General features: G+C 39.2%; 2 protein-coding genes across 7 annotated transcripts in view; one reads left to right on the top strand and one right to left on the bottom strand.

Moving 5' to 3' along the window:
- SLC30A7 (solute carrier family 30 member 7) overlaps positions 1-11,739 on the bottom strand; it is a 92,841-nt gene extending 81,102 nt beyond the window's left edge. The window contains exons 1-2 of one of the 2 annotated variants that reach the window (XM_027868254.1): positions 11,572-11,739; positions 11,320-11,421 (exon numbers count right to left, since the gene is read on the bottom strand). In XM_027868254.1, coding sequence (XP_027724055.1) covers positions 11,320-11,421; positions 11,572-11,651 — 182 coding nt within the window. In that variant the 5' untranslated portion in view covers positions 11,652-11,739. Of the gene's footprint in view, positions 1-11,319; positions 11,422-11,571 lie in introns of those variants that run through there. The other variant, XM_027868255.1, reaches the window with a different exon arrangement.
- A 2,535-nt stretch (positions 11,740-14,274) lies between these two features.
- The window catches only part of EXTL2 (exostosin like glycosyltransferase 2), a 76,457-nt gene continuing 68,034 nt past the window's right edge, over positions 14,275-22,697 (top strand). For 2 of the 5 annotated variants that reach the window (XM_027868245.1, XM_027868244.1), the window contains exons 1-2: positions 14,275-15,018; positions 18,309-18,381. In XM_027868245.1, the coding sequence (XP_027724046.1) occupies positions 18,374-18,381 (8 nt within the window). In that variant the 5' untranslated portion in view covers positions 14,275-15,018; positions 18,309-18,373. The remainder of the gene's footprint in view (positions 15,019-18,308; positions 18,382-22,697) is intronic. The other 3 variants (XM_027868246.1, XM_027868247.1, XM_027868243.1) reach the window with 3 other exon arrangements.

Here is a 22,697-nt window from a genome sequence, read left to right as displayed (position 1 = left end):
TGCTACTAGCTTTATATATCAAAAAGATCCAAGCAAGAGGAAAAGAACCCATAGTTTTGTTTTTTTTTTAAAACCCTTATATCAGCTCTCTTTGTGGTAACAAAGAGTAGGACAATGAGGGATTACCCATCAATTGGCATATGGCTGAATGAGTAAGAGCTCATGAATTTGATAAAATATATTGTGCTATAAGAAATGATGAAGGGGACAGTTTCAGAAAAACCTCAGAAGGCCTATATGAATTGATGCAAAATGAAGTAAATAAAACAGCTTAGGATATAGGATAAGTGACAATACACATAAGTGAATTTTCATTTGAAAATTTTTGGCTGTCACTTATAAAACTTATGAAAATGTAGAGTGGTTTAAAGATGTAACTCATACATTAATATAAGTCAACTATTAGGTATCTGCTGCATGTCTGAAACCCCAGAATGTGGTTTTAATTTATCAGTAAAGGATAAATGAAATGTAACTGTTTGGGAGAAAATTAATAATAGTCAATAATAGTCAAATTCTACCCTATGGTTAGTGAAATTGTGCCTTTTGAGGTACAAACTCTTGGGATTATAATTTACTATTGTTTTGATTACAGGAATGGTTGCCTGAAGTATCTTGAAGTCAAAAGTAGAAACAGGCATGTGTTGCAGTCTGAGAACTGCTACAGGTGAATGTCTGTCCCTGGGAAAAGTTGAAGTGACTACCTTGGTATGGACTGAGACCAGAGCCTCTTGACTCACTTTCCCCACTGCAGTATTTCCTTTCTGAAGAGGAAATGTCCACATCTGGTTAATCCTGAGCCTGCCTTTTGATACCCTGGAACTTCGTGATAGGCTATTAGATATCACTCGTACCAGGAATCAAACAGAGCTAAGGGAAATTAATTTTCCCCCATTATGATATGTCAGGTCAGTCTGTGCCATTGAAGGGACAAGTCTTGACACTGTAATAACTGTATCCTTCCTTCCCTTCCACAGCAAATTTCTATAATCAGGGCAGTTGAACAGTAGAAGTTATATAACATAATACTAATATTGTAGTATGATACTAAATAGATTGATACTAGAACATCTCTGAGTTACTATAATAGAATGCAAATATGAAAAATCTTATAATTTTAATCTGTACTTGTGTTCAAATTGTAATACAGGGATGATGACCTCCTAAAGAAGGAATTAGACAATGTAATTAGATAAAGATATAATGTAAAAGTTTCCTAATTAAATGGAATAGTAAATTTTGAGAAAGCAATAGGATTAGATTGTTTTCTCTAAGAACTACATACATATGTATATGATTGACTTCCAAATGCATCTAGTAGGGAAATTTAGGTTTTGAGTATGTTATAGTAATAACTTCTCAAAATTGGATTAAAGATTTTACATATAAAATTATATTGATAATTGCAAAGAAAGAGAAATTATTGTCTCATTTTTAAAGTATCTGATTATTTTAAAAGACAGAAGAATTCATTTTACAGTATTTTTTTCTTAAGATTCTTATATCAGGCACAAAGTTTAAGTAAAAATAAAACAATAAGTAGTATATAACAACTGAAATTCTCTAAAGTCTCAGGTGAATTATGGATTCCCAATCTGATGTTCTTATAACTCTGTTGTTATTAGGTTTAGCTCCATAACATTTGAGCTGGTTTTCACCACATGAACTAGTTACTGGAAAACCAAATTTAAGAAATTGCACTAAATTGCATTAAGTCTTGTTAGTAGCAGATTTTTAGCAGAATTACCTAGGAATCTCTAGAAGTGATCTGGAATCAGAGAAGCTGAGCCCCCTTCAGAGCTGCCTTAAGAATGAGGTCTGTTCCAGAATGTCCAAGAGAAGATATTTCATGAGACATCTATGACTCAAGAAAAAATATGATGATTAGGACATTGGGAGTGGGTTACCAAGACACAAAGAGACTTAATGTTATTTAATATTGATGATCATCATTGTATTTCTTTGGCCTTTTGTTTCATGGTGTTTATGTTTGCTGAGTTTTCTTGGTTCCCTTGGTAACATGTAAGCCCCCTAAGTAGTTTGATCTGTAACCTGACTTACATAATTTTGATTATGAATATATGAAAAATCTTATAAATTTGGCTTATACATAAAAGATCTGTAGGGCGAATAGGCTGGTCCCTCTCCCATGAATCAAAAAGGGGAATTAAGAAAATTGTGGGAACTGGGTGAACCATACTTTCGCTATCTTGTGACTCAATTCTAGAGTTAGCTCAGTTACCTTTCTATTCAATTATGGGTCTGTCTTGTGAGAAAACTTTATTCAATTATGAGAATAGCGAGAAAACTTTGTTGCATTGTTTTAACCTCATCCTGTATGGCTGGGAAGCTGGATCTTCTTTACCTGTTGCTTAAAGATCCTCAACTAAGGACCTAGATTATGCTGACCAGAAACCCAAGCAGATCTGAAGACTGATGTAAGGAGTTCTCTCACAATTACAAATCTCAAGCAACTGATGTCTTATTTAAAAACTGGCCTCATTCCAGTCAATCAGTTATTGTTTGTGAACATGTTCTATCGACTGAGGACAAAAACACTTGTAGGGGCTGGGACACCTCTTTTTCTAACTCCAGGGAATCTGTTTGCATCTGTTTGCTCTCCCCCCGCGAACGTGGAAAGGCCTCAAACTTTCCTTCAATTAGAAATCAGATTACTTAATTTTGTACTGTTTACTTGTTTTCTTTTAATTTGTCTTATTTGATTGTTTCTAATACATAAAAATCTGTCTCACTCTATATTCAGGGTCTTTGGACTGACCAGAGAGTCCATTGACTCATTTATTATTCCTATTTTGCTAATAAATGGTATAGCTCAGATAGTTTCCTCAGTTATTATTAATCATCCACCACAAATACATATCAGTAACAAGTTTTGTTTTTCTTGATTTCTCAATGGGTGAGGAAGGGGAAAGTGAGAGGGAGAAAATTAGGAACTGAAAATAAAATAAAATTGAAATTAAAATATTTTTAAAAAACAAACAATGTTATAAATGGTAATGCAAAATAAGGAATAGTTAAGGTTTACTTTCTAATCCAAACCAGATGTCAATAAATCATGACAAAGAAACAGAACACTTATTTTAAATATTATAAATTAGAAAGAGCTTTATTATTTTATGATTTTGTCTTTTAAAACTACTTATGTTTTATAAATTGCATTAAAACATCAGCAAAAGGAATAGACTCCACAAACATTTAATTATGGAAAGCTCCAGGAAGGAAATCAGAAATTTGGACAGACAGGATTTTCAAAATTTGAACTCAGCATATAGGAAAACTACATAAAAAGATTATTGGGGTATTTAAAATTTATAGTAATTAACTGAATATAATATTATTATTTTTTGTTAAATTACCCAAAAAGAATTTTTACAACCAGTGTCTCTGATAAGGGCCTCATTTCTAAAATATATAGAGAACTAAGTCAAATTTATAAGAAAACAAGTCATTCCTCAACTGATAAATGGTCAAAGGATATGAACAGGCAGTTTTCAGAGGAAGAAATTAAAGTTATCTATAGCCATACGAAAAAAATGCTCTAAAACACTATTGATTAGAGAATGCAAATCAAAACGACTCTGAGGTACCATATCATACCTATCAGATTGGCTAACATGGCAATACAGGAAAATGATAAATGTTGGAGAAGATGTGGGAAAATGGGAACACTAATGCATTGTTGGTGGAGTTGTGAATTGATCCAACCACTTTGAAGAGCAATTTGGAACTATGCCCAAAGGGCTATAAAAATGTGCATACCCTTTGACCCAACAATAGCACTTCTAGGGCTGTATCCCAAAAGATCACACAAACGGGAAAAGGACCCACATATACAAAAATATTTATAGCAGCTCTCTTTGTGGTGGCAAAGAATTGGAAATTGAGGGAATGCCCATCAATTGGGGAATGGCTGAACAAGTTGTAGTATATGAATGTAATGGAATACTATTGTGCTATAAGAAATGATAAGCAAGCAGACTTAAGAAAAACCTGGAAAGACTTGTATGGACTGATGCTGAGTGAAGTGAGCAGAACCAGGAGAACGTTGTATACAGTAACAGCCACGTTCTGCAATGACTAACTTTGTTTTTTAATTTATTTTAGGCAATGGGGGTTAAGTGACTTGCCCAGGGTCACACAGCTAGTAAGCGTCAAGTGTTTGGTCTGAGACCAGATTTGCACTCAGGTCCTCCTGACTTCAGGGCTGGTGCTCTATCCACTGCACCACCTAACTGCATACCTGTTGTTTGTTTTTTAATTTATTTTAGGCAATGCGATGACTAACTTTGAAGACTTAGCTCTTCTCAGCAATGCAAGGATCTAAGATATCTCCCAAATCTCATGATGGAAAATGCTATCCACATCCAGAGAAAGAACATGGAGTTTGAATGCAGATCAAAGCATACTACTTGCTCTTTTTTTTTCTTCTCTTTTGTTTTGTTCCTTCTTTCTTCTGGTTCCTCCTATTGTTCTAATTCTTCTTTACAACATGACTAATATGAAAACATGTTTAATAGGAATGTATATGTAGAGCTTATATCAGATTGTATACCATCTTGGGTAGGGAGGGGGAGAAAATTTAAAACTCAAAAGCTTATGGAAGTGATCATTTAAAACTAAAAATAAATTAATTTAAAAAATTCATTACTCAAGTGTATAATCTCAGAAATCATCTTTAACTCTTCCCTCTCTCTCAGCTCCCTATATTCAGTCAATTACTAGTTCTTGTCTAATGTATACCTCCATGACATATCTGCTATTGGTTCTCTTCCCTCCATTCATATACACCATCATGCTAATTCAGGTTCTTATCACCTCTCACCCAGACTATTGTAATAACTTCCTAACAGATCCCCCAACTTCTAACCACTTTCCCTGGCTTATCTGTACTCCACAGAGCTACAAAATAATCTTCCTTGTATGGTTGGATCACTCTCTTATTCAAAAACCTTCAGTAGTTCTATCTCTGCTGCTTACATAGGAAAAAATTCAAATTTCTTGGCCTAGGATTTAAAGCCATCCACAACTAGCTCCCACATACCTTTGCAAACATTTATAAAGTAAAACAGTTCACCTTTAGGGAATTATATTAGGTCTACAATGTCTACGGGAGTCATGTCCCTTGGTCAGATAATTAATCAACATACATTTATTAAAGCACTCACTATGGGCCAGGTCCCGTGCTGAGTACTGGGGGTACAAAGAAAGGTAAAAACAATCTTCCACCAAAAGAAATTAACTTTGTATCAGGAAAGGCAACATGTAAATAACTAGATCTATACCAAACACATAGAGAATACATGGACAGGAATATCAGAGGAGAAGGTATTAGCAGCTAAGGAGCCCAGGACAGTCTCCAGCAAGAGATGGATTTTGAAATGAATCTTTAAGGAATCTAGGGAAATGAAGTGGAGGTAAAGAAAAAGAGCATTCCAAGCATGGGAGAATGCTAGTGATAAGATATGGGAATGAGATACGGAGTATCATGTTTTAAGGAACAGTCATTAGACCAGTATAACTAAAGAGTGAATGGAGGGGAGTCCTGTGTAAGAAAACAAGAAAAGTAGGAAGAGCTAGATTATAAAGAGCTTTAAATGCCAAAGAAACAACTTTATATTTGGTCCTGGAAATAACAGAGCACAACTAGAATTTAGAGAGGGTAGAAGATGGCATGGTCAAAATCACACTTTAGGAAAATCACCTGGGCAACTCAGTGGTAGAAAAAGTGGAATAGGGAAAATCTGAGGCAGAGAGACTAATTAAAGGCTATTGCAATAGACCAGGCAAGAAGTGATGAGGGCTTGAACTAAGAGAGAGACTGAGTCTTAATGTACTTAAATTTAAATAAATTTTGTGTCACTGAAAGTATTATTATTATTATTATTATTTTGGCAAGGCAATTGGGGTTAAATGACTTGCCCAGAGTCACAAAGCTAGTAAGTGCTATGTGTCCAAAGCCGGATTTTAACTCAGGTCCTCCTGACTCCAGGGCCTGTGCTCTATCCACCATGCCACCTAGCTGCTCCTCATTATTTTCTTCTGATGAATATATAAATATTACATAGCAATGAAACTACACCAACACCCAGATTTCCTTACTGAATTAGAATGTTTAAAAACAAATGCTTTCAGCCCAAAATGGAAAAGGAGAAAGTGATCATATGCATAGTAACCTCACCCTTTCTCTAATAGAGAGAGAGTGAGAGAGTGTATGTGTGTCTGTCTGTCTGTGTCTGTGGGCACGCGCACATGTCACACACGTCGGCGCACAAGCATAGAATTAGTTCAGAAGTTAGGTGAGCTTTTCTAACAGGAGTAGTTGGAATGTTTGAGGGGAAAGAACGTAAAGAGTTACTACTGTTTTATCATATTACAAAAAACACTGGAAAAAGTTCAGCCACAGGTTTCCTCTTACCTCCTGTCTCCTTATCTACTCCAAAATATCACACAATTAAGTTATTGTTTTTTTTCCCCTCTTACAGTCTGGCTATGGACAGAAATCAGAGGAAAATGTTGATATGTATTGCCATCAGAGCAACTAGCACTATTTCTATGGGCCCTTCATTATGAGAACAAAATATTAAGTTTATGTGGTTACAAAGCTTTGTATCCATCTTTATGCCATGCCTTCTCTCCTCTGACCAGACTCTGGAGCTCCTCTCCTGTTTGAGGAGGGCTTTCTAGAAGGAATCAGTCTGGAGGCACCATGCTGCTGCTCCCTGGACATCTTCATGACATGCCATTCCCAATCACCTCCCCATTTTCTCACTAGCCCTGGCAATAGAAATCAAAACAACACTGTAATTCCAGAAAAGAACATGTCATTCAAATGCTCTATGGCTTCTCTACAACCATGTGACCTCCAAGGTTAAAACATCCCTCCCTGGTCATCCCTGTCTCATATGTGCTGTCTTCCCCATTAGAATATGAGCTCCTCAAGGGCAGAGGCTTTCTTTTTTCTGTTTTCATCCCTAGTGCTTATCACAGTGTCTGGTACATTGCAAGGACTTAATAAATGCTTTTTTTGTTTGTTTGTTTCATTCATTATTTCAATGACATACTCAGAACCCTATAAAGTATATGGGGAAAGGGTTAAAAAATCCCATTTTATAGACAAGGAAAGTAAGGCTCAGATTAAATGACTTGTCCAAAGTAATGTAGTCAGTGTCAGAAATGAAATTAAAATCACTGAATTTCAGAGTGACTACAATAACACTGGCCTCCTGGCTCCTCCACAAACAAGACACTCCTGTCTGGGGTCCTGACATTGTCTCTGGGTATCCCCCCCATACCTGGAATGCTCACATCTTGCCTACTGACCTCACCGGCATCCTTTAAGTCCCAACTAAAATTCTATCTTCTAAAGGAAGCCTTTCCCAACCCCTCTTAATTCTAGTGGCTTCCCTCTCTCAGTCTTTTCCTATTTACCCTGTATAGAGCTAATTTGTATTTATTTATTTGTTGACTGTCTCCCTCATTAGATTGTGAGCTCCTTGATGGCAGGGTCTGTAATTTTCCTCGTTTTACATCCCCAGTGCTTAGCACAGTGCCTAGCACATAACAGAAGCTTGATCAATGTTCATTGATTGATCCATACCTTTAACTCATCCCTTAAATTCCCCCAACAACACATCCAATAAGTTATCATCCTGCCTTTGCTGGAAGACCTCCAATGGTAGTGAGAGAGGGAAGCAGGGGGACACATCACTTCTTGAGGCATCCCACTACATGGCTGGAATTGTTACTAAATTGTTACTTACGTCAAGCCTAAATTGGCCTCTTTGAACCTTCTACCCAATGCTCTTAATTCTGTTCTCTGAAGTAAAACTGAACAAATTTAATCCCTCTAATACATGACAACTCCTCAAAAACTCTACGACAGCTATCATCTTCCCCGTGACCATTCTATTCCCTAGGTTAAACATTCCCAGTTTCTTCAACAAATCCTCCCATAGCATGAACTTCAGGCCCTTCAACAGCCAAGTCTTGTTTTTGCTCTTTCCATTGCACAAAGCTGTTGCTATGCTGAGTTTTGTATTTCTGTAACAGTAGTAACAATTCACATCTATACAGTACTTTAAAGTTTGAAAATTCTTTCCATGCTTCACCTCAGTGAAGTAGCTAGTCCAAGCAGTTTTTTTGATTTGTTTGTTCTACTGAGCTGTAACTTTATTGGCATAAGTAGCTACCAGTAAGGAAAATGGCTGTGTTCTACCCTGAAGCAGACCGGCAGGTGTTCAGCAACTGGACTCAGAGAATTGCCTAGGGACAATGAGCCTTTAAAAGACTTGCCCCAGCTTCACACAGCCAAGCAAGACTCACAGGTGAGACTGAAAAGTCTTCTGGCCTCTGAAATCAGCTTTTACCCATACTACAACAGCTACAGTACAAGTATTATTATCTTAATTTTCAGATTAGGAAACTGAGGATCAGAAAGGTTAAGTGACTTGCCTGGGGTCACACAATTAATAAATATCAGTGGCAGGGATTCAAACCCAGGTCTCTAGATTCCAATTCCATTCTATCTACTATACTCTAGAATTTTATAAAGGCGGGAGTATAAAGCCAGAATGCATGCTGTAAGAAAACCATGCCATAACAATGAGGTCTTCACGCAGCATCACCATAACTTATCAGACTATCTGGGGAACCCTAATTATTTGTAATAGAATTTAAAAGTCGAAGGGCCCTTAGAGATCTAGTCCAATCCTATTTACAGATGAAGGAACTGAGGCCCAAAGAGGCCAAGTGCCTTACCCAGGATCACACAGGTAATAGTAGTGAAGGCAGGATTCAAACTCAAGTCCTTTGCAAATCCAGCACTCTTTCCACTATACCCCACTGCAGCAAATCATTAAGTAATATATTACAACCAAGAAAAGCATTCTAAGTACTATAAGAATTTCTTGCAATTCAACAAGCCTGTGTTATAAGCCTACTATGTACAAGAGACAGAAAGACAAAATAATCTTGCCCTCAAAGAGCTTGGGGGGAGGAGGGAAGAAGAGGGGGCAGAAGGGAGAAAGCAAAGTGGGATACAAACATGTATAAGAAGTTAAGTATAAAGTCTATACAAAATAATACAAAGTAATTTCAACAGAGTGCTAGAAACTGAGGAAATCAGAAAAGCCTTTTAAGTAGCACTTGAGTTGTGCTTTGAAAGAAACTAAAGATGTAGACAGAGTGCATTCCAGCCATAAAGAACCAAGCAAAGGTGCTGGTACGGAAGAGGGGCAGTCAGTCCAGGGACATTGAGCAGACCAGTTTGACTGGAATGGACTGTTGGAAGGGGAACAGTATGAACCTAGAGTGGAAAGATAGGTGGGTGCCAGATTGTGGAGGACTTTAAATGTCAAGCTGAGGATTTTGCATTTTATCCTAAAGACAACGTGGAGCTATTGCAAATGTCTGAGCTGATTTTAGTGATACTGATTTGAAAGTTAAATGGGGGCTGGGTTAGAGAAGGGAGAGACTAGAAGCAGGGAGCCCATTCAGAAGAGTATTGCAATAGTCCATGTGAAGGGCGATGAGGATATGATTTAGGGTAGAGACTGTGGGGGAGAAGAGAAGGCATGTGAAAAGTGAGGAAGTAGGATCAACAAGACTTGCAAGGGACTGGATATGGATGTTGAGAAAGAAAAAAAAGTCAAGGATGACTCCAAGCGTTTGAACCTGGGTGACTGGAAAAACACAGCAGTGAGGCCATCAGCAGAAACAGAGAACTTCTAAGCAGCTAATGGCAAAGTGGATAGAGTACTGGGCCTGGAGTCAGGAAGAATCATCTTCCTGAGTTCCAATCCAGCCTCAGCCACTTACTAGCTATGAGACCCTGGGCAAGTCACTTCACCCTGTTTGCCTCAGTACCTCATCTGTAAAATGAACTAGAGAAGGAAATGGCAAACCACTCCAGTACCTTTGCCAAGAAAACCCTAAATGGGGTCCTGAAGAGTAGGACACAACTGAACAACAAGCTCAAATCAGGCATTCCCTTGAGGAAGTCATTTCAATTCAGATTTATGCATAGATGTAATTATGAAAGCTACATGGAAAAGCTTCTGCAATATAGCCAACATGTATATACAAGATTGTGAAAGTTGTCTGACACAGCATATGTTGGCATGACATATTAAAAAGAAAAAAAACAATGCATTTGTAATGAATGATTACTACAGCATGATGATTTTTAATACAAGTCATGACAAATGTCATGTATAAGCAGAAAGGTACTTTTAGAAAATACAGTATGTTAAAATTTTGACCTTTCAAGATTTAAAATGAAAAGTTAAATAATTTCAATTACTGAAAAAGGTTCATGTCCCTGTCTAATTTTTTTTCTGAAGACCTGTGCATTTCATAAAAGCTGGCACCAATAATTTCTCAATCTCAAAAGAGACCAATGACAACTTCAATAAAAGCAGCCAAGATGTATTTTAATGAAGGGGAAATGAAGTGTAAAGATCGGTTGCCAAAAGGACACCTAGCCTGCTTTTAGCTCTTGACAACCCACTGAGACCTGAAGTCATTCAACCCCTTTGTCCTGATGAAGAAAGACCCTGTGTATTGGCATCCTCCTCCTCCACTGAAGACACAACTTCTTATAAGGGCGCAAAACTTCCCCCACAGAAGCACAACCTCAGCTGAGTTAGACAGATAAAAATGCAAGCTAGATCCTGAAGACTTTAAAGAAAAAAAAAAATCACAACTAATCCCTCATCACCAGGGAGAGAAATCATGTCACAACAAACCCTTCCCGGCTAGGCTAAACAAAACACAGGCAAAGAGGAAGAGAAAAAGACCCAGATGCATACTTCTCAGACGTATCCTTCTTAAGCCCCCTAACCCATTTCCATTCCTCAAAGTAGCCGGGGAGGGTAACCTCAACAGCATCCCTCACTAAGCTCCAAACTCGTGTGGTCAAGTCTAAGGACGAGTCATTCCTCTTCCTGCCCACCCACCCACACACTGCCGCTGCCATCCTGGGAAAAACCGACGAGTATGGGTGGGAAAGAAATACCCCTTCCAATCCCAGGAACAGGGGTGGGCAGAGCTATGGGCGGAAGGGACGACACTCTCCACCCGCCTGGGAGAGGAGGGGGCCGCCGCTGCTGAGTGACAGGGACCCTCTCCCCACTCGCAGGGGCCTTAATCCGGGGAGACTGCCGTGGGGATGGGGAGGCAGGCGGGGTAGGAGCGGTGGCGGCAGCCGGGGATGAGCAGCGACGTGGCACCGTGGGCGCTCGCCCCGCCCCTCCCGCCAAGCCCAGCCCAGCCCAGCCCAGCCCCGCCGAGGCCGGTTACCAGTTGCTCCAGATGCCGTAGAGCAGCTCCACGAAGGCGAAGGAGAGGTTCAGGCACAGGAACAGGAACAGGTTCCGGGAGGTCTTGTCCGAGAGGATGGACCTGGAGGAGGCAGAGACACAGACAGCAGAGCCCGGCTCAGAGGAGCTGGCGCTGGGGGCGGGGGCTGGAGGAGGCCCCCGCGCAGCCCAGGGAGACGAAGGAGAAGCGGACCCCTTCCTCCTTCCGCGGCGGCCCCCGCTCCCCGCTCACCTGAACCAGCCCGAGATCTTGCGGACCAGGTTGAACTTGGGGGGTTTGTATTCATCGTCCTTGATGGAGAGGGGCAGCATCTTCGCCCCGGACGGCGGGCCCACTCCCCGCTCCCTTCCTGCCCTGCTGAGGCAGCGGCGGACGCTGCGGCGACCCCTCCGCCCAGACCAGCCGGGACCCCTCCGCGAACCCTCTCACACTCGCACACACCGGGACACGGCGACTTCCGGCCCGGCCCGTCGCGCGTCTGCGCCCTGGGACGGAGAGGAAAGGGGAGGGGGGGGGAGCCGGAGCTGCCCGGGCCTTGCTTGTGGGGGGCGGGGCCTGCACATGTAGGAGGGGCGGGGCTTTCGGCTGGCTTAGGGGCGGGGCCTGGCTGGGGCCGAGCTAGAGCAGGGCTACCTCTGAGTCTGGGAGGGGGTGAAGGTCCCACTCAGCTGCAGCCGGGAGATTAGAGCAGGGATGTGTAAAGCGAAGGGACGCTCTGGCAATGAGACACCCAGGTGGAGATACACTCTGATGCATTAATACTAACCGGATCTGGGAAGAAGATTAAACAGTGGGGGGCAGTTAGGTGGCGCAGTGGATAGAGCATCAGCCCTGAAGTCAGGAGGACCTGAGTTCAAATCCGGCCTCAGACCAAACACTTGACACTTACTAGCTGTGTGACCCTGGGCAAGTCACTTAACCCCAATTGCCTAAAAATAAAAAAAAACTTTAAAAATTAAAAAAAAGATTAAATAATAATGACGATGATAGCTAACATTCATGTGGCCCTTTAAGGTGTTACAAAGTGCTTTACAAATATTATTATATCGTTTTATCCTCCCCAAAACCTTGGGAGATATATACTATCATTTTTCTATTTTTCAGACGAGGAAACAGAGGCTGGCAAGGCTAAGTGATTTACCTAGGGCTACACAGCTAGTGTCGGAGGCTGTATTGGACTGTATCCTGATTCTATGCCCAGCTCTTTATCCACTGTCACCTAGAACCCCAATGTAGGTAATGCAGTTGCAAACTGCCTTGGGGTAAGGTGGTGGAGGGTGCGTTACTAGTTGGTTAAGGTTGGCTTTGTGAAATGAAATATGAGTTGCCCCTCCCCACACACACACTGAATACAATTGGAGATAATGATGATGATAGCTAGCATTTAGATAGGACTTTAAAGTGCTTTTCATATATAGTTTCATTTTACCTTCTAGGAGATCATCTAGTAACTCTTGCGTTTTACAGACAAGAAAATAATAATAGCTAATATTTATCTAGTCCCTTTTAAAGCACTTTACACGTTATCTTATTTGAAATGGGGGTCCAGAGTGCATCACCCACAAGATCATAGATTTGGAACTGGAAGGTATCTTAGAGGCAATCGACTCCAAACTTTAATTAATTAACAAGAAAAAGAGAAATAATCCCTACCCTCTAGGAGCTTACATTCTAATGGAGGAAACAGGTTGCACATATATTTTACAATGAAGAAACTGAGGCCAAGAGAAGTTAAGTGGCATTCCAATGATCCCACAGGTTACAACAGTAATTGCATTTTTATAGCGCTTCACGGTTTACAAAGGGTCAGGCATGGGTCTTGCACTCAGGTCCTCTGTATTCAAATACAGAACTCTTTTTTAACTCCACTAGACCACTTACCCTCTTCTCTCCCTCCTAGGAATATTTATTAAAGTCCTTATCCCTGGTCCCCTTCAAGTCATCTTCCTCGGATGGTGTCCCATGCATCCTCGACAAATGACTTGCCCTTCACCCAATTGTCCATCTTTGCCCTTTTGCCAGCCTGAGATCTACTCCTCAGAGATAATAACAACCATAGGAAGATCAGCTCTCTTACAATAGCTGGACGACGTTTATCATTAGACTGATGAATTTCTGGAAACTTTTTGTGACTCATTTCCTTGCTCCATTCTCCTCCCTTTTCTCCTTTATCTACTTAAATATTCTAGGCATCCAGACAGTCTTGCACTGGCTCTCTAACGTAGCAAAATAACCACGATATTGTGCGAGTCATAGTTTTATTGGGCGACACGTATTTTTTTTAAAAAATCCCCATCTCAATGTCTACCACACCCCCACCAGGTTAACTGCACTGAGGCTGAACTTTTGGCTCAGTTCACTGAATGGATTATTTTAACTTTTAGAATTTGGTGAATAGCAAATTGCCCTTCCTTTCCCCCCACCGCAGCCTGGCCCCCCAACTCTCACCCCAGTAGAAATTAGGGGCCGATGTCTACTCTGAGAAGAGAAAGACTTCCGCGTTTCTTCGTCTTCACACATTCTATGTAATCTCTGTTGCATCAAAACTCACCAACTTGTTCCCCAAACACCAGCTATACCTTTATTTACCCAGGCAGTCCCTCTTTCCTGGAAGGCATCCTTTCAAGGCTAAGCTAAGTCGCGGTCTCCAAAGGGTAAGCTTTCCTGAGCCATAAAATCGTTGTATGGTCCTTTATGGCAGAAGAACTTGGGATGGGGGAACGGGGAACGGGGAGGGGGGGAGGGAGGGGGAGGATTGTTTATTTTCCATCTTTGTCTTTGTATCTCCTCTACACCTAGTAGAGTGCCTTGTAAGCAGTGGACACTTAATAAACGCTTGTTGAATGAATGAATCAAATGCATATATATATGCACATATATGCATATATGCATGCTTCCAGGTCATCCTTTTGTTTTTGTTGAATGAAGCTCAGGCTCTTAAAGACGATGGCACCATTGATAGATAACAATCACCATCTGCACAATTCTGCCTTCAGCGCTGTATTAAGAAGAATTAAGGAGAATTTTTTGTTTGGGGGGAAGTATCTTGCAGATTTATACATTTGAGGGACATCATAGTCTGTCTGTAAAATCAGATGGGAATGTGGATTGCAACAGCAAAATAAATCGCCTGGAGATCTTTACAGTAGCCCAAATCGGAATACCACTATCGCCTTCAGTTAATTGAAACATTCTAGAGAGTATTTAATACTGGTTAGAAACAATCATTGTGGCCTCATCACAGGGGGCGGGAAATGCATAGCTGGTACATAGGGCAAATGCTGTGAATGCTTAAAAGTTGTTTCCTTGGATAAGAATCAACTTGACAGAAGCGGAATGGAAGGGTAAGCTTTTGGGGTGAGCTGAAAACTACAAAACAGAGCTTCTTGGGTACTTCTGGATCCCCTGACAGGAAGTGGTACTCCGAGGAAAGGGAAGAGATTGCCACTGTTTCCTTTAAGAATATCTCACGTTGCGGGGCGGTGCTTCCCACCAGCTACCTCCTAACCGTATCAATCCAGGCTAGAAGACATTATTTCTGCGCGCTGTTTAATCTTGCCAAAATGAGCAAATTCGATCAAGGCACAAGCAGGAGCCTCATTTCCTTTTCTGATACCTGCGTTTCATTAGGAAAATAAAGCAGCGAGCCCGCACTGCAATCCTCTGCACTCTGTGTAGGTAAGAAGGCAACACAATACCCTCCCGTCGAAATATTCTGTAATAAGCATGTATATTTCTCTCTTGTTTATGGAATTCGTGAGGGGAGGGGGTGAAGAAGAGTGGCATGTTCTTGATTTAATGGGGGAAAAAATGCTCGTAGTTGGTGTTAAGGAATTCAAATGCTTCTTTTAAACGTAACTGCATTGAAGAGAAAATGAGGTTCCTGGAACGAAGTATTGAAAAATAGTACTTTCCTTCACCTTATTTTACTTCCATCATTTTTTATTTAAAAGGGTAAAAGTGTTTTAAATATCAGAATTTAGATTGTTGAGGAAGCCTAGTAAAATGACAGAAGACTGTATTCTATTCTGCTGCAGTGCTCAAAAAAATAGTCCTAGGTGGAAACTACATTGTATGATAGACAAATATTTTAAATAAGCTGGTCTTCTCTGAACCTGTTTCATCGCAATATGTTGTGAGCTCATGTTACAAAATGTGTAGAAAATAAAAAATTTAAACAACTAATTTTTCTCATTTTTCATGATCTTACCAAGGTCAGGTGCATTTCATATTTCCCTGTTTGTCCAATCAGACTTTGAGTACAAGCTATATTGCCCAGAACACACTAGCCCTACGAGTAGGCTTAAGGAGAAACCTGCATTCCAGATCTGAAACAAGCCAAAGGAATTAAAACTTAATTTCTGCCATATCACTTTCATGAGTCTTCTTGAATCCCAAAGCATTGCTAAGTTTGCATCTTTTCTGTCTTGGATCATAAGCAGAGAAAGACTTTTGTTATGGGAAGTGCTTCTTTTTCCATCATTACTTTTTAATTTAAGTGACAGTTATTATATATGTGCATGCATATTTATTTAAAGGAAACAAAAGCGGTCTCTAGTCAAAATGATATTTTGTTTACAAGTCATATTTTTAGCCTAGCTACAAAAAGAAGTACCCATCAAATTTTTCTTGGCATCCCCTGGGCCTTCCTTATTTCTTCTTCAGTGATCCTCATCTTGAACGATATTTTGTCTGTGTGTATTTTACAGTCAAAAAGACTTGCTTTTATACTCTCAGCTTATTAGGAAATGTATCTAATAAATTATAGAAACAATATTGATTTCTTTGTTTTAACAAGTAACATCCAGGTTAACAAGCATTTGCACTATTGATATTCAGATCAACAAGCATTCATTTAGCACCCACTATGTGCCATTCATTGTATTAAGAGCTAGATTTCTACATATAGATTTCTGTCAGGAAATGTTAAGGCATAGATTGGCCAAACTCCTTTCGATTAACTGCACTACACAAAACATGCAGAGTGGGACTGTGGTGGGGTAGGGGGGAGAGGGGAATGGGGAGAGAATGGCTTCACAGACCCACCTGGGCAAGGCTAAGAGGGACATCAGCAGAAGCAGCCACAGTGTCATCTCCTTGAAAATAAAAAAGATGTTTGCCAGCAGGAAACATGAACATTGTTGCTTACCATCAGATGCTACTCAGCATTAACATTTGTCTTCAAGCCTGTTTTAGATGTGGCTGTTTTAAAATCCTGCTGTTTTTATATCCGCTCCATTTTGGTAGACTAATAATCCTTTGATGGGATAACAAGATGCAGATTAAGCTACTACATAGCTGTTAGGTAAAACAGTCTACATGCACACAACATTCATTAAGCCAACATTTATTGAATGCTTACTGTGTGTTATATGTACTGTGCTAGGCTTCATTGAAGAATTAACCCAAAGCACAGGCATTTCCAGCTTAATTAAGGCATAGCTTTATTACTTATGGCTATAAGGGAGAGAACTTTTCAGTACAGAAAGGAATAATACTGTGGAGCTGCTTCTCATCCAGCTGTATGGCCTTAACAATTTTATAAGCTTTGAAAGAAAAAAAAAATCAAAGGTTTTAGTGGAAGTGTATAAAATTGGGAGATTAATGGAGGTATACAAAGTAGATAAGATGGCATAGGTATACAAAGTGGAATCACCAAATCTTAACCTCTGCTGAGAGAAGGGTGGGGAACAGATTGTTGGAATGTTTTGAGAAAGAGATAAAATGGTAACAGATGATTAATAATGGCAAGTAGTATAAACATTTCTATTTTCTGAATAAAATATAGCTTCCCATGGTGAAGAAATTTCTTCTATACATTACTTTCTTCAGGTTAACAATATCTGGTCTACCCTCAGTCCTTTCCAAGAACATTAAGCTCTCTAGAAACAACAAAACAGTAATCTTGGGATCCTTTCAGTCTAGAGCCCTGATTCCTTTAGGTATAAAGGAGATAAACAGATTAGACAAGTTCCCCTTGAAGGGTCAGTGGACACAGATTTAAACATCTATGCACATGTAGATAACAGAATGGGAAATTCCAGAGAGTTTTCTGAATGGCTGACATGATTTGGTTTCATGTCACACACATAATACATATTTGATAATTAGAGGTAATCTAGATCAATTCCCTCATTTCATTGACAAGAAAACTGAGGCCCAAACAGGTTAATTGACTTGCCCAAAGTCACACATCTAATAAGTGAAAGAGCTAAGATTTAAACCAGTTCTTCTGACTCCAAATCTAGCTCCATGTGTCAATATTTCAAAGGGTTAGACTCATGAAATAAATTCTTTCCTTTTCTACATTTCACAAAAGTTTTTTTTTAATCTTTTTAGGAAGAGTAGTAATAATAAAAATAGCCAACATTTATATAGAACTTTAAAGCATGAAAAACATTTTATGTATGTCATTTCCTTTGATCTTCTTGGGATACAGATGCTAGTATTATTCCCACTTCACAACTGAGGAAACAGACTGAGAGAGGTTAAGTGACTTGCCCAAGGTGACAGCCTTCATATGTCAGAAACAGGATTTGAATTCAGGTCTTTCTGACTCCGAGTCTTTTGCTTTGTACTTGACCACCTAGCTGAGGCTTCATATGAAAAACTTCCTATCAGTTTGTTACTAGTTATTTGACTCTGGAGAAGTTATTACCTCTGAACCTCTATCTACTTCTACATCTGAAAACTGGGAATCATAATATTGGCACTGCCTATCTCATAGGGTTAAGCTCCACTATAAATATGAGTTATTACTTTTATCATTATGAGTTCACTTCATCACCTTGTAAATTTAAACTTTGGAAATGAAACAGAAAATTCTAATGCACAACCAATTCCTAACAATAAATACTTAGCCTGTGGGGAAAGGTCTAAGCAACATTTTTTTTTGTTTGTTTGTTTTTATTTTTTCATTTTTCTTGCTGACTGAACTAAAGATCTCAAAATATTTTCATTCCCTTAAGAGTGCCGGGACAAGCTGTTACTCTCCATTGTAGAAGACAGGAGGGAGAAGTCCAAAATACTTTCCATGATGAGGTAAGTCTCAGGACTTTTATTTGAGAAGTTACTTTTCTTGATTTCTTTTATACAAAAGTATTTTTTGTTTCTTGAAAATAAAGTGTCTACTCAGAGTCAAAGGCTTGGACTGAATATTTCTTAAGGCCCTTTCCAAGTCTGATTCCACGAAACATAATCATTCTTATAGAATAAGACAAGATAAATGTATACATAAAGTATAAAATCATATCTCAAGTAATCAATTTAAAACAAAGCATTAAGGCTGTGAGAAAGCTCTAGCCAATAGTAGTGGCTCAGGAGTCATGAATTGTGACTCTGGCTTTTCACTGTTTGTGTGACTCTGGGGAAATCACTTATTCACACTGGGCTTCAGCTCCTCCCTCTGTGAATTAGAGTTAGGCTCTCATTACCTCTCTGTTGAACAAGAATCTCTTAATTAGTCCTTCTGCCTCAAATTATTCTGCCTCCTCAACCTACTCTAACCTTTTCCGACGAATTTTACACACGTCGAAAAAGTAATCTTCATAGAACACGTTTGAACCTTGTATCCATGAACATCCAAAACAGTGCCTTGCCTAATAAATATTGCAAACTGCTCAGTAAATATTCATTAAATAAATGAATGAATGTCATTCCCCTGCCCAGATATCTTCAGCATCACTCTCTGCTTTCTCTCCCATTGTCTATACAAAAAGTCTGCTCTCAGTCTGGCATTTAAAGGCCTTCCATGCCTGGCCCTAACCTTCCATTCCAGTTTTATTTCACATTTTTCTCCTTCATACACCGTAACTGTCAATTTTGGTTCCCTGGTCAAACAGCACCAAATGTTTCCTCAGATTATTTAAGGGTAAGGAGTAGGTTGAGGGGTGGGAGACAGACCATTACTGCAGAGGAATGAACCAGACACCCCATGATACTGGTCTCCATGGAGTAAGACCCCAGTATACCTTAGAGTTATTACTATGAAGGAATATAACTGCTATTTATAGCAGTTCATCTGATCATTCATTGGATCTTAGATTTAGAGGCTGGAAGGAACCTCAGAGGTTATCTATTTCATCCCTTTCCTTTTTCAGAGAGGAAACTGAAGGCCAAAGAAGTTAAGTGACTTGCTTGAGGGTTAATAGGCAGCAATACCAATGAAGTCCTTTGACTCTAAATCCAGTATTTATTCAATGAAGCCAAGGTCTTTTTTCCATGCTGTAGAGCAGTGGTCGCTGAACTTTTTCTTTTTGTTATATATTTCTTGAAGTAAAAAGTTTCTTTGCAGGCCCTTCAATATGAATATGTCATTTGTAAATTTTTATAATGGACTACTATACTAATTATTGTGTACTTTATAAAATGTATAAAAAGAATAGACATTTTAAAAAGTTGAGTTAAGATGAAATAATATTTGATTGTAGGATCAGTAGGGATTCACTGGAGTTTGTTGAGTAGGGGAATGACATCATCAGATGTGCGCTTTAGGAAAAGCACTTGGACAGATTGTGTGATTGTTAACTTCTGTTCCTAGGGATCCTGGACTCAGGGTTCAGAACTGTCTCCATTGGAATCTGAGGGGAGGTGGTGGTGGTAGTGGTGGTGGTGGTGCTTTGGCCCATTGAAGAGAAAGATTGTTCAGGGAGTCAAGAACAGATTCATGGAGGACGTAGTAGGTGACATGCACCAGACAGGTCACCGCTATCTCTGTCTGCCTATCTGCTACCTGTCTGTCTACCTGTCTCTGTATCACTCTGTCTTTCTACCTGTATATCTGCACCTCACTGGAATGATTTGAAATCGTATAGTAGTTATTATACCCATTTTACTGATAAAGAAACCGATTAGAGAAGTTAAGCAATTTGCCAAAGGTATATTTTTGTTATTGTTCGGTCATTTCAGTCATGCCCAAGTCTTTTTGATCTCATTTGGGGTTTTCTTGGCAATGATCTTAGAGTGGTTTGCCATTTTCTTCTCCAGATCATTTTACAGATAAGGAAGTGGAGGCATACAGAGTTAAGTGACTTGCCCAGGCTCACACAGCTAGTACGTATCTGAGGCCAGATTTGAACTCACGAAGATCAATCTTCCTGACTCCACTGCGCCACCTAGCTACATAAATGTAGTTATTATTGTTAGTAGTAGTAATAGAAGTGTTGATTTCACATATGGGAAGCTCAAGACTGACCATTTCACCCCCCTACTAAATAATCTCAAGTGATTCCCTGCTTGCTAGGATCCAGTGTAAACTCCCCTGTTTGGCGTTTAAAGCCCCTCACAACCTGACTCCAGCCTACCTTTCCAACTTCCTTATACATTTCCACACACTACATGCCAAGCAAACTTGCCTTCTTCATTTTCCTTATGAGCGGTACTCGCAGTCCTGTCTTTATGCCTTTGCATTGGCTGTCTGCCGTGCCGGGAAGGTGCTTCCTCCTCACCTCTGCCTCAGAATCCCTTGAAGTTTCCTTCAAGGTTCAGCTTAAGCCCTACCTTCTGCCTGAAGCCTTTCCTGATCCCCCCATCTGTAAGTGCCTTCCTCCCAAAATGGTCTTGTATTTATTTTGTGTATACCTGTATAAGGACATGTTGTCTCCCCTAGGCTCTATTGTAAGCTCCTCAAAGACTTTTGTCTTTAAATGACCAGCACATGGCATATAGTAGAAATGGAATAAAAAGCTTGTTAATTGATATAGAGTCAGCTGATTTTCATAACCACCCTATGAAATAGATAAATATTATTATTTCCACTTTAAAGTGGATTATTTTTTAAATTACTTTTATTTATTTTAAAAATATTTCCAAATTACACATAAAAATATTGGGACAATAATTTTTTTAAAATTTGAGTTCCAAATTCTCTTCCTCCTGCCCATCCCTCCCCCCTCCTTGAGAATGCAAGCAATTTGGTATCTACACATAGGAAGTCATGCAAAACATATTTCCCTATTAGCCATGTTGCAAAAGAAAACACAAAATAAAACAATAAAAGAGGAAAAAAAAGTATGCTGCAATACATTCAGAGTCCATCAATTCTCTCTCTGGAGGCAGATAGCATTTTTCATCATGGGTCCTTTGGATTTGTCTTGGGTCATTGTCTTGATCAGAGTAGCTAAATCTTTCACAGTTGATCTAAATCATTTATCCATTTTGACATTATTGTGATACATAGTATGAGATGTTTTGTGTATGCCTAGTTTCTGCCAAACTGTTTTCCAGTTTTTCTAGCAATTTTTGTCAAATTCATATCCCAAAAGGTTGAATCTTTGGGTTTAACAAGCACTAGATTACTATGGCTATTACTACCTAATCAATTCCACTGATCTACCACTCTATTTCTTAGCTAGTCTCAGATTGTTTTGATAATTACTACCTTGAAATATAGTTTAAAAACTGGAATTGCTAGGCCATCTTCCTTCACATTTTTTTTTCATTGATTCCTTTGATATTCTTGACCTTTTGTTCTTCCAATGAATTTTATTATTTTGTCTAGCTCTTAAAAATAATTCTTTGGTTGTTTGATTGGTATGGCACTGAATAAGTAAATTAACTTGGGTAGAATTGTCATTTTTATTGTTAGCTCAGCCTCTCCACAAACAATTAATAGTTCGCCAATTGTTTAGATGTCTTTATTTGTGTAAAAAGTGGTTTGTAATCACATAATCCCTGGATTTGTCTTGGCAGGTAAACTCCCAAATATTTTATGTTGTCTGTCATTATTTTAAGTGATTTCTCTTTCTATCTCATCCTGCTGGGTTTTGTTAGTTGTGTGTAGAAATGCTGATTATTTGTGTGGGTTTATATTATCCTACAACTTTGTTCAAGTTCTTGATTGTTTCAACTAGTTTTTTAGTTGATTCTCTAGAACTCTCTAAATATACCATCATATCACCTTCCCCTCCCATTTCCCTTTTGGGTAACATAGATTTCTATTACCATTTGAGTATGTATATATATTTCCCACTTTGAATCAGTTTAGATGTGGGTGAGGTTGAAGCATTGCCCATCCCTCCGCTTCCCCCCCTACCACACATTGTAAAATCTCTTCCATCTGTGCCTACGTGAGATAATTTTCCCCATTCTTTCTCTCCTTTCCCCCTTCTCTCAGGGCATCTCTCTCACCTGTTCTTTTTCTTTACATCATACCAACATACTTTACTCATTCCCACATCCTCTGTCTATGTAGAATCATTCTTGCTTAATTATAGTAAAGTTCTTAGAAGATACATGACATCTTCCCATATAAAAAGGTAAACAATTTAACTTTATTGAATCCCTTATGATTTCTCTTTATTGTTTACCTTCTTGATTCTTGTATTTCAAAGTCAGATTTTCTATTCAGCTCTGGACTT

This window comes from Vombatus ursinus, unplaced genomic scaffold, assembly GCF_900497805.2.
Source record: "Vombatus ursinus unplaced genomic scaffold, bare-nosed wombat genome assembly UNPS02014787.1, whole genome shotgun sequence".
In the NCBI taxonomy this organism is placed as follows: Eukaryota; Metazoa; Chordata; class Mammalia; order Diprotodontia; family Vombatidae; genus Vombatus; species Vombatus ursinus.
This window is presented reverse-complemented; position numbering and strand designations above follow the sequence as displayed.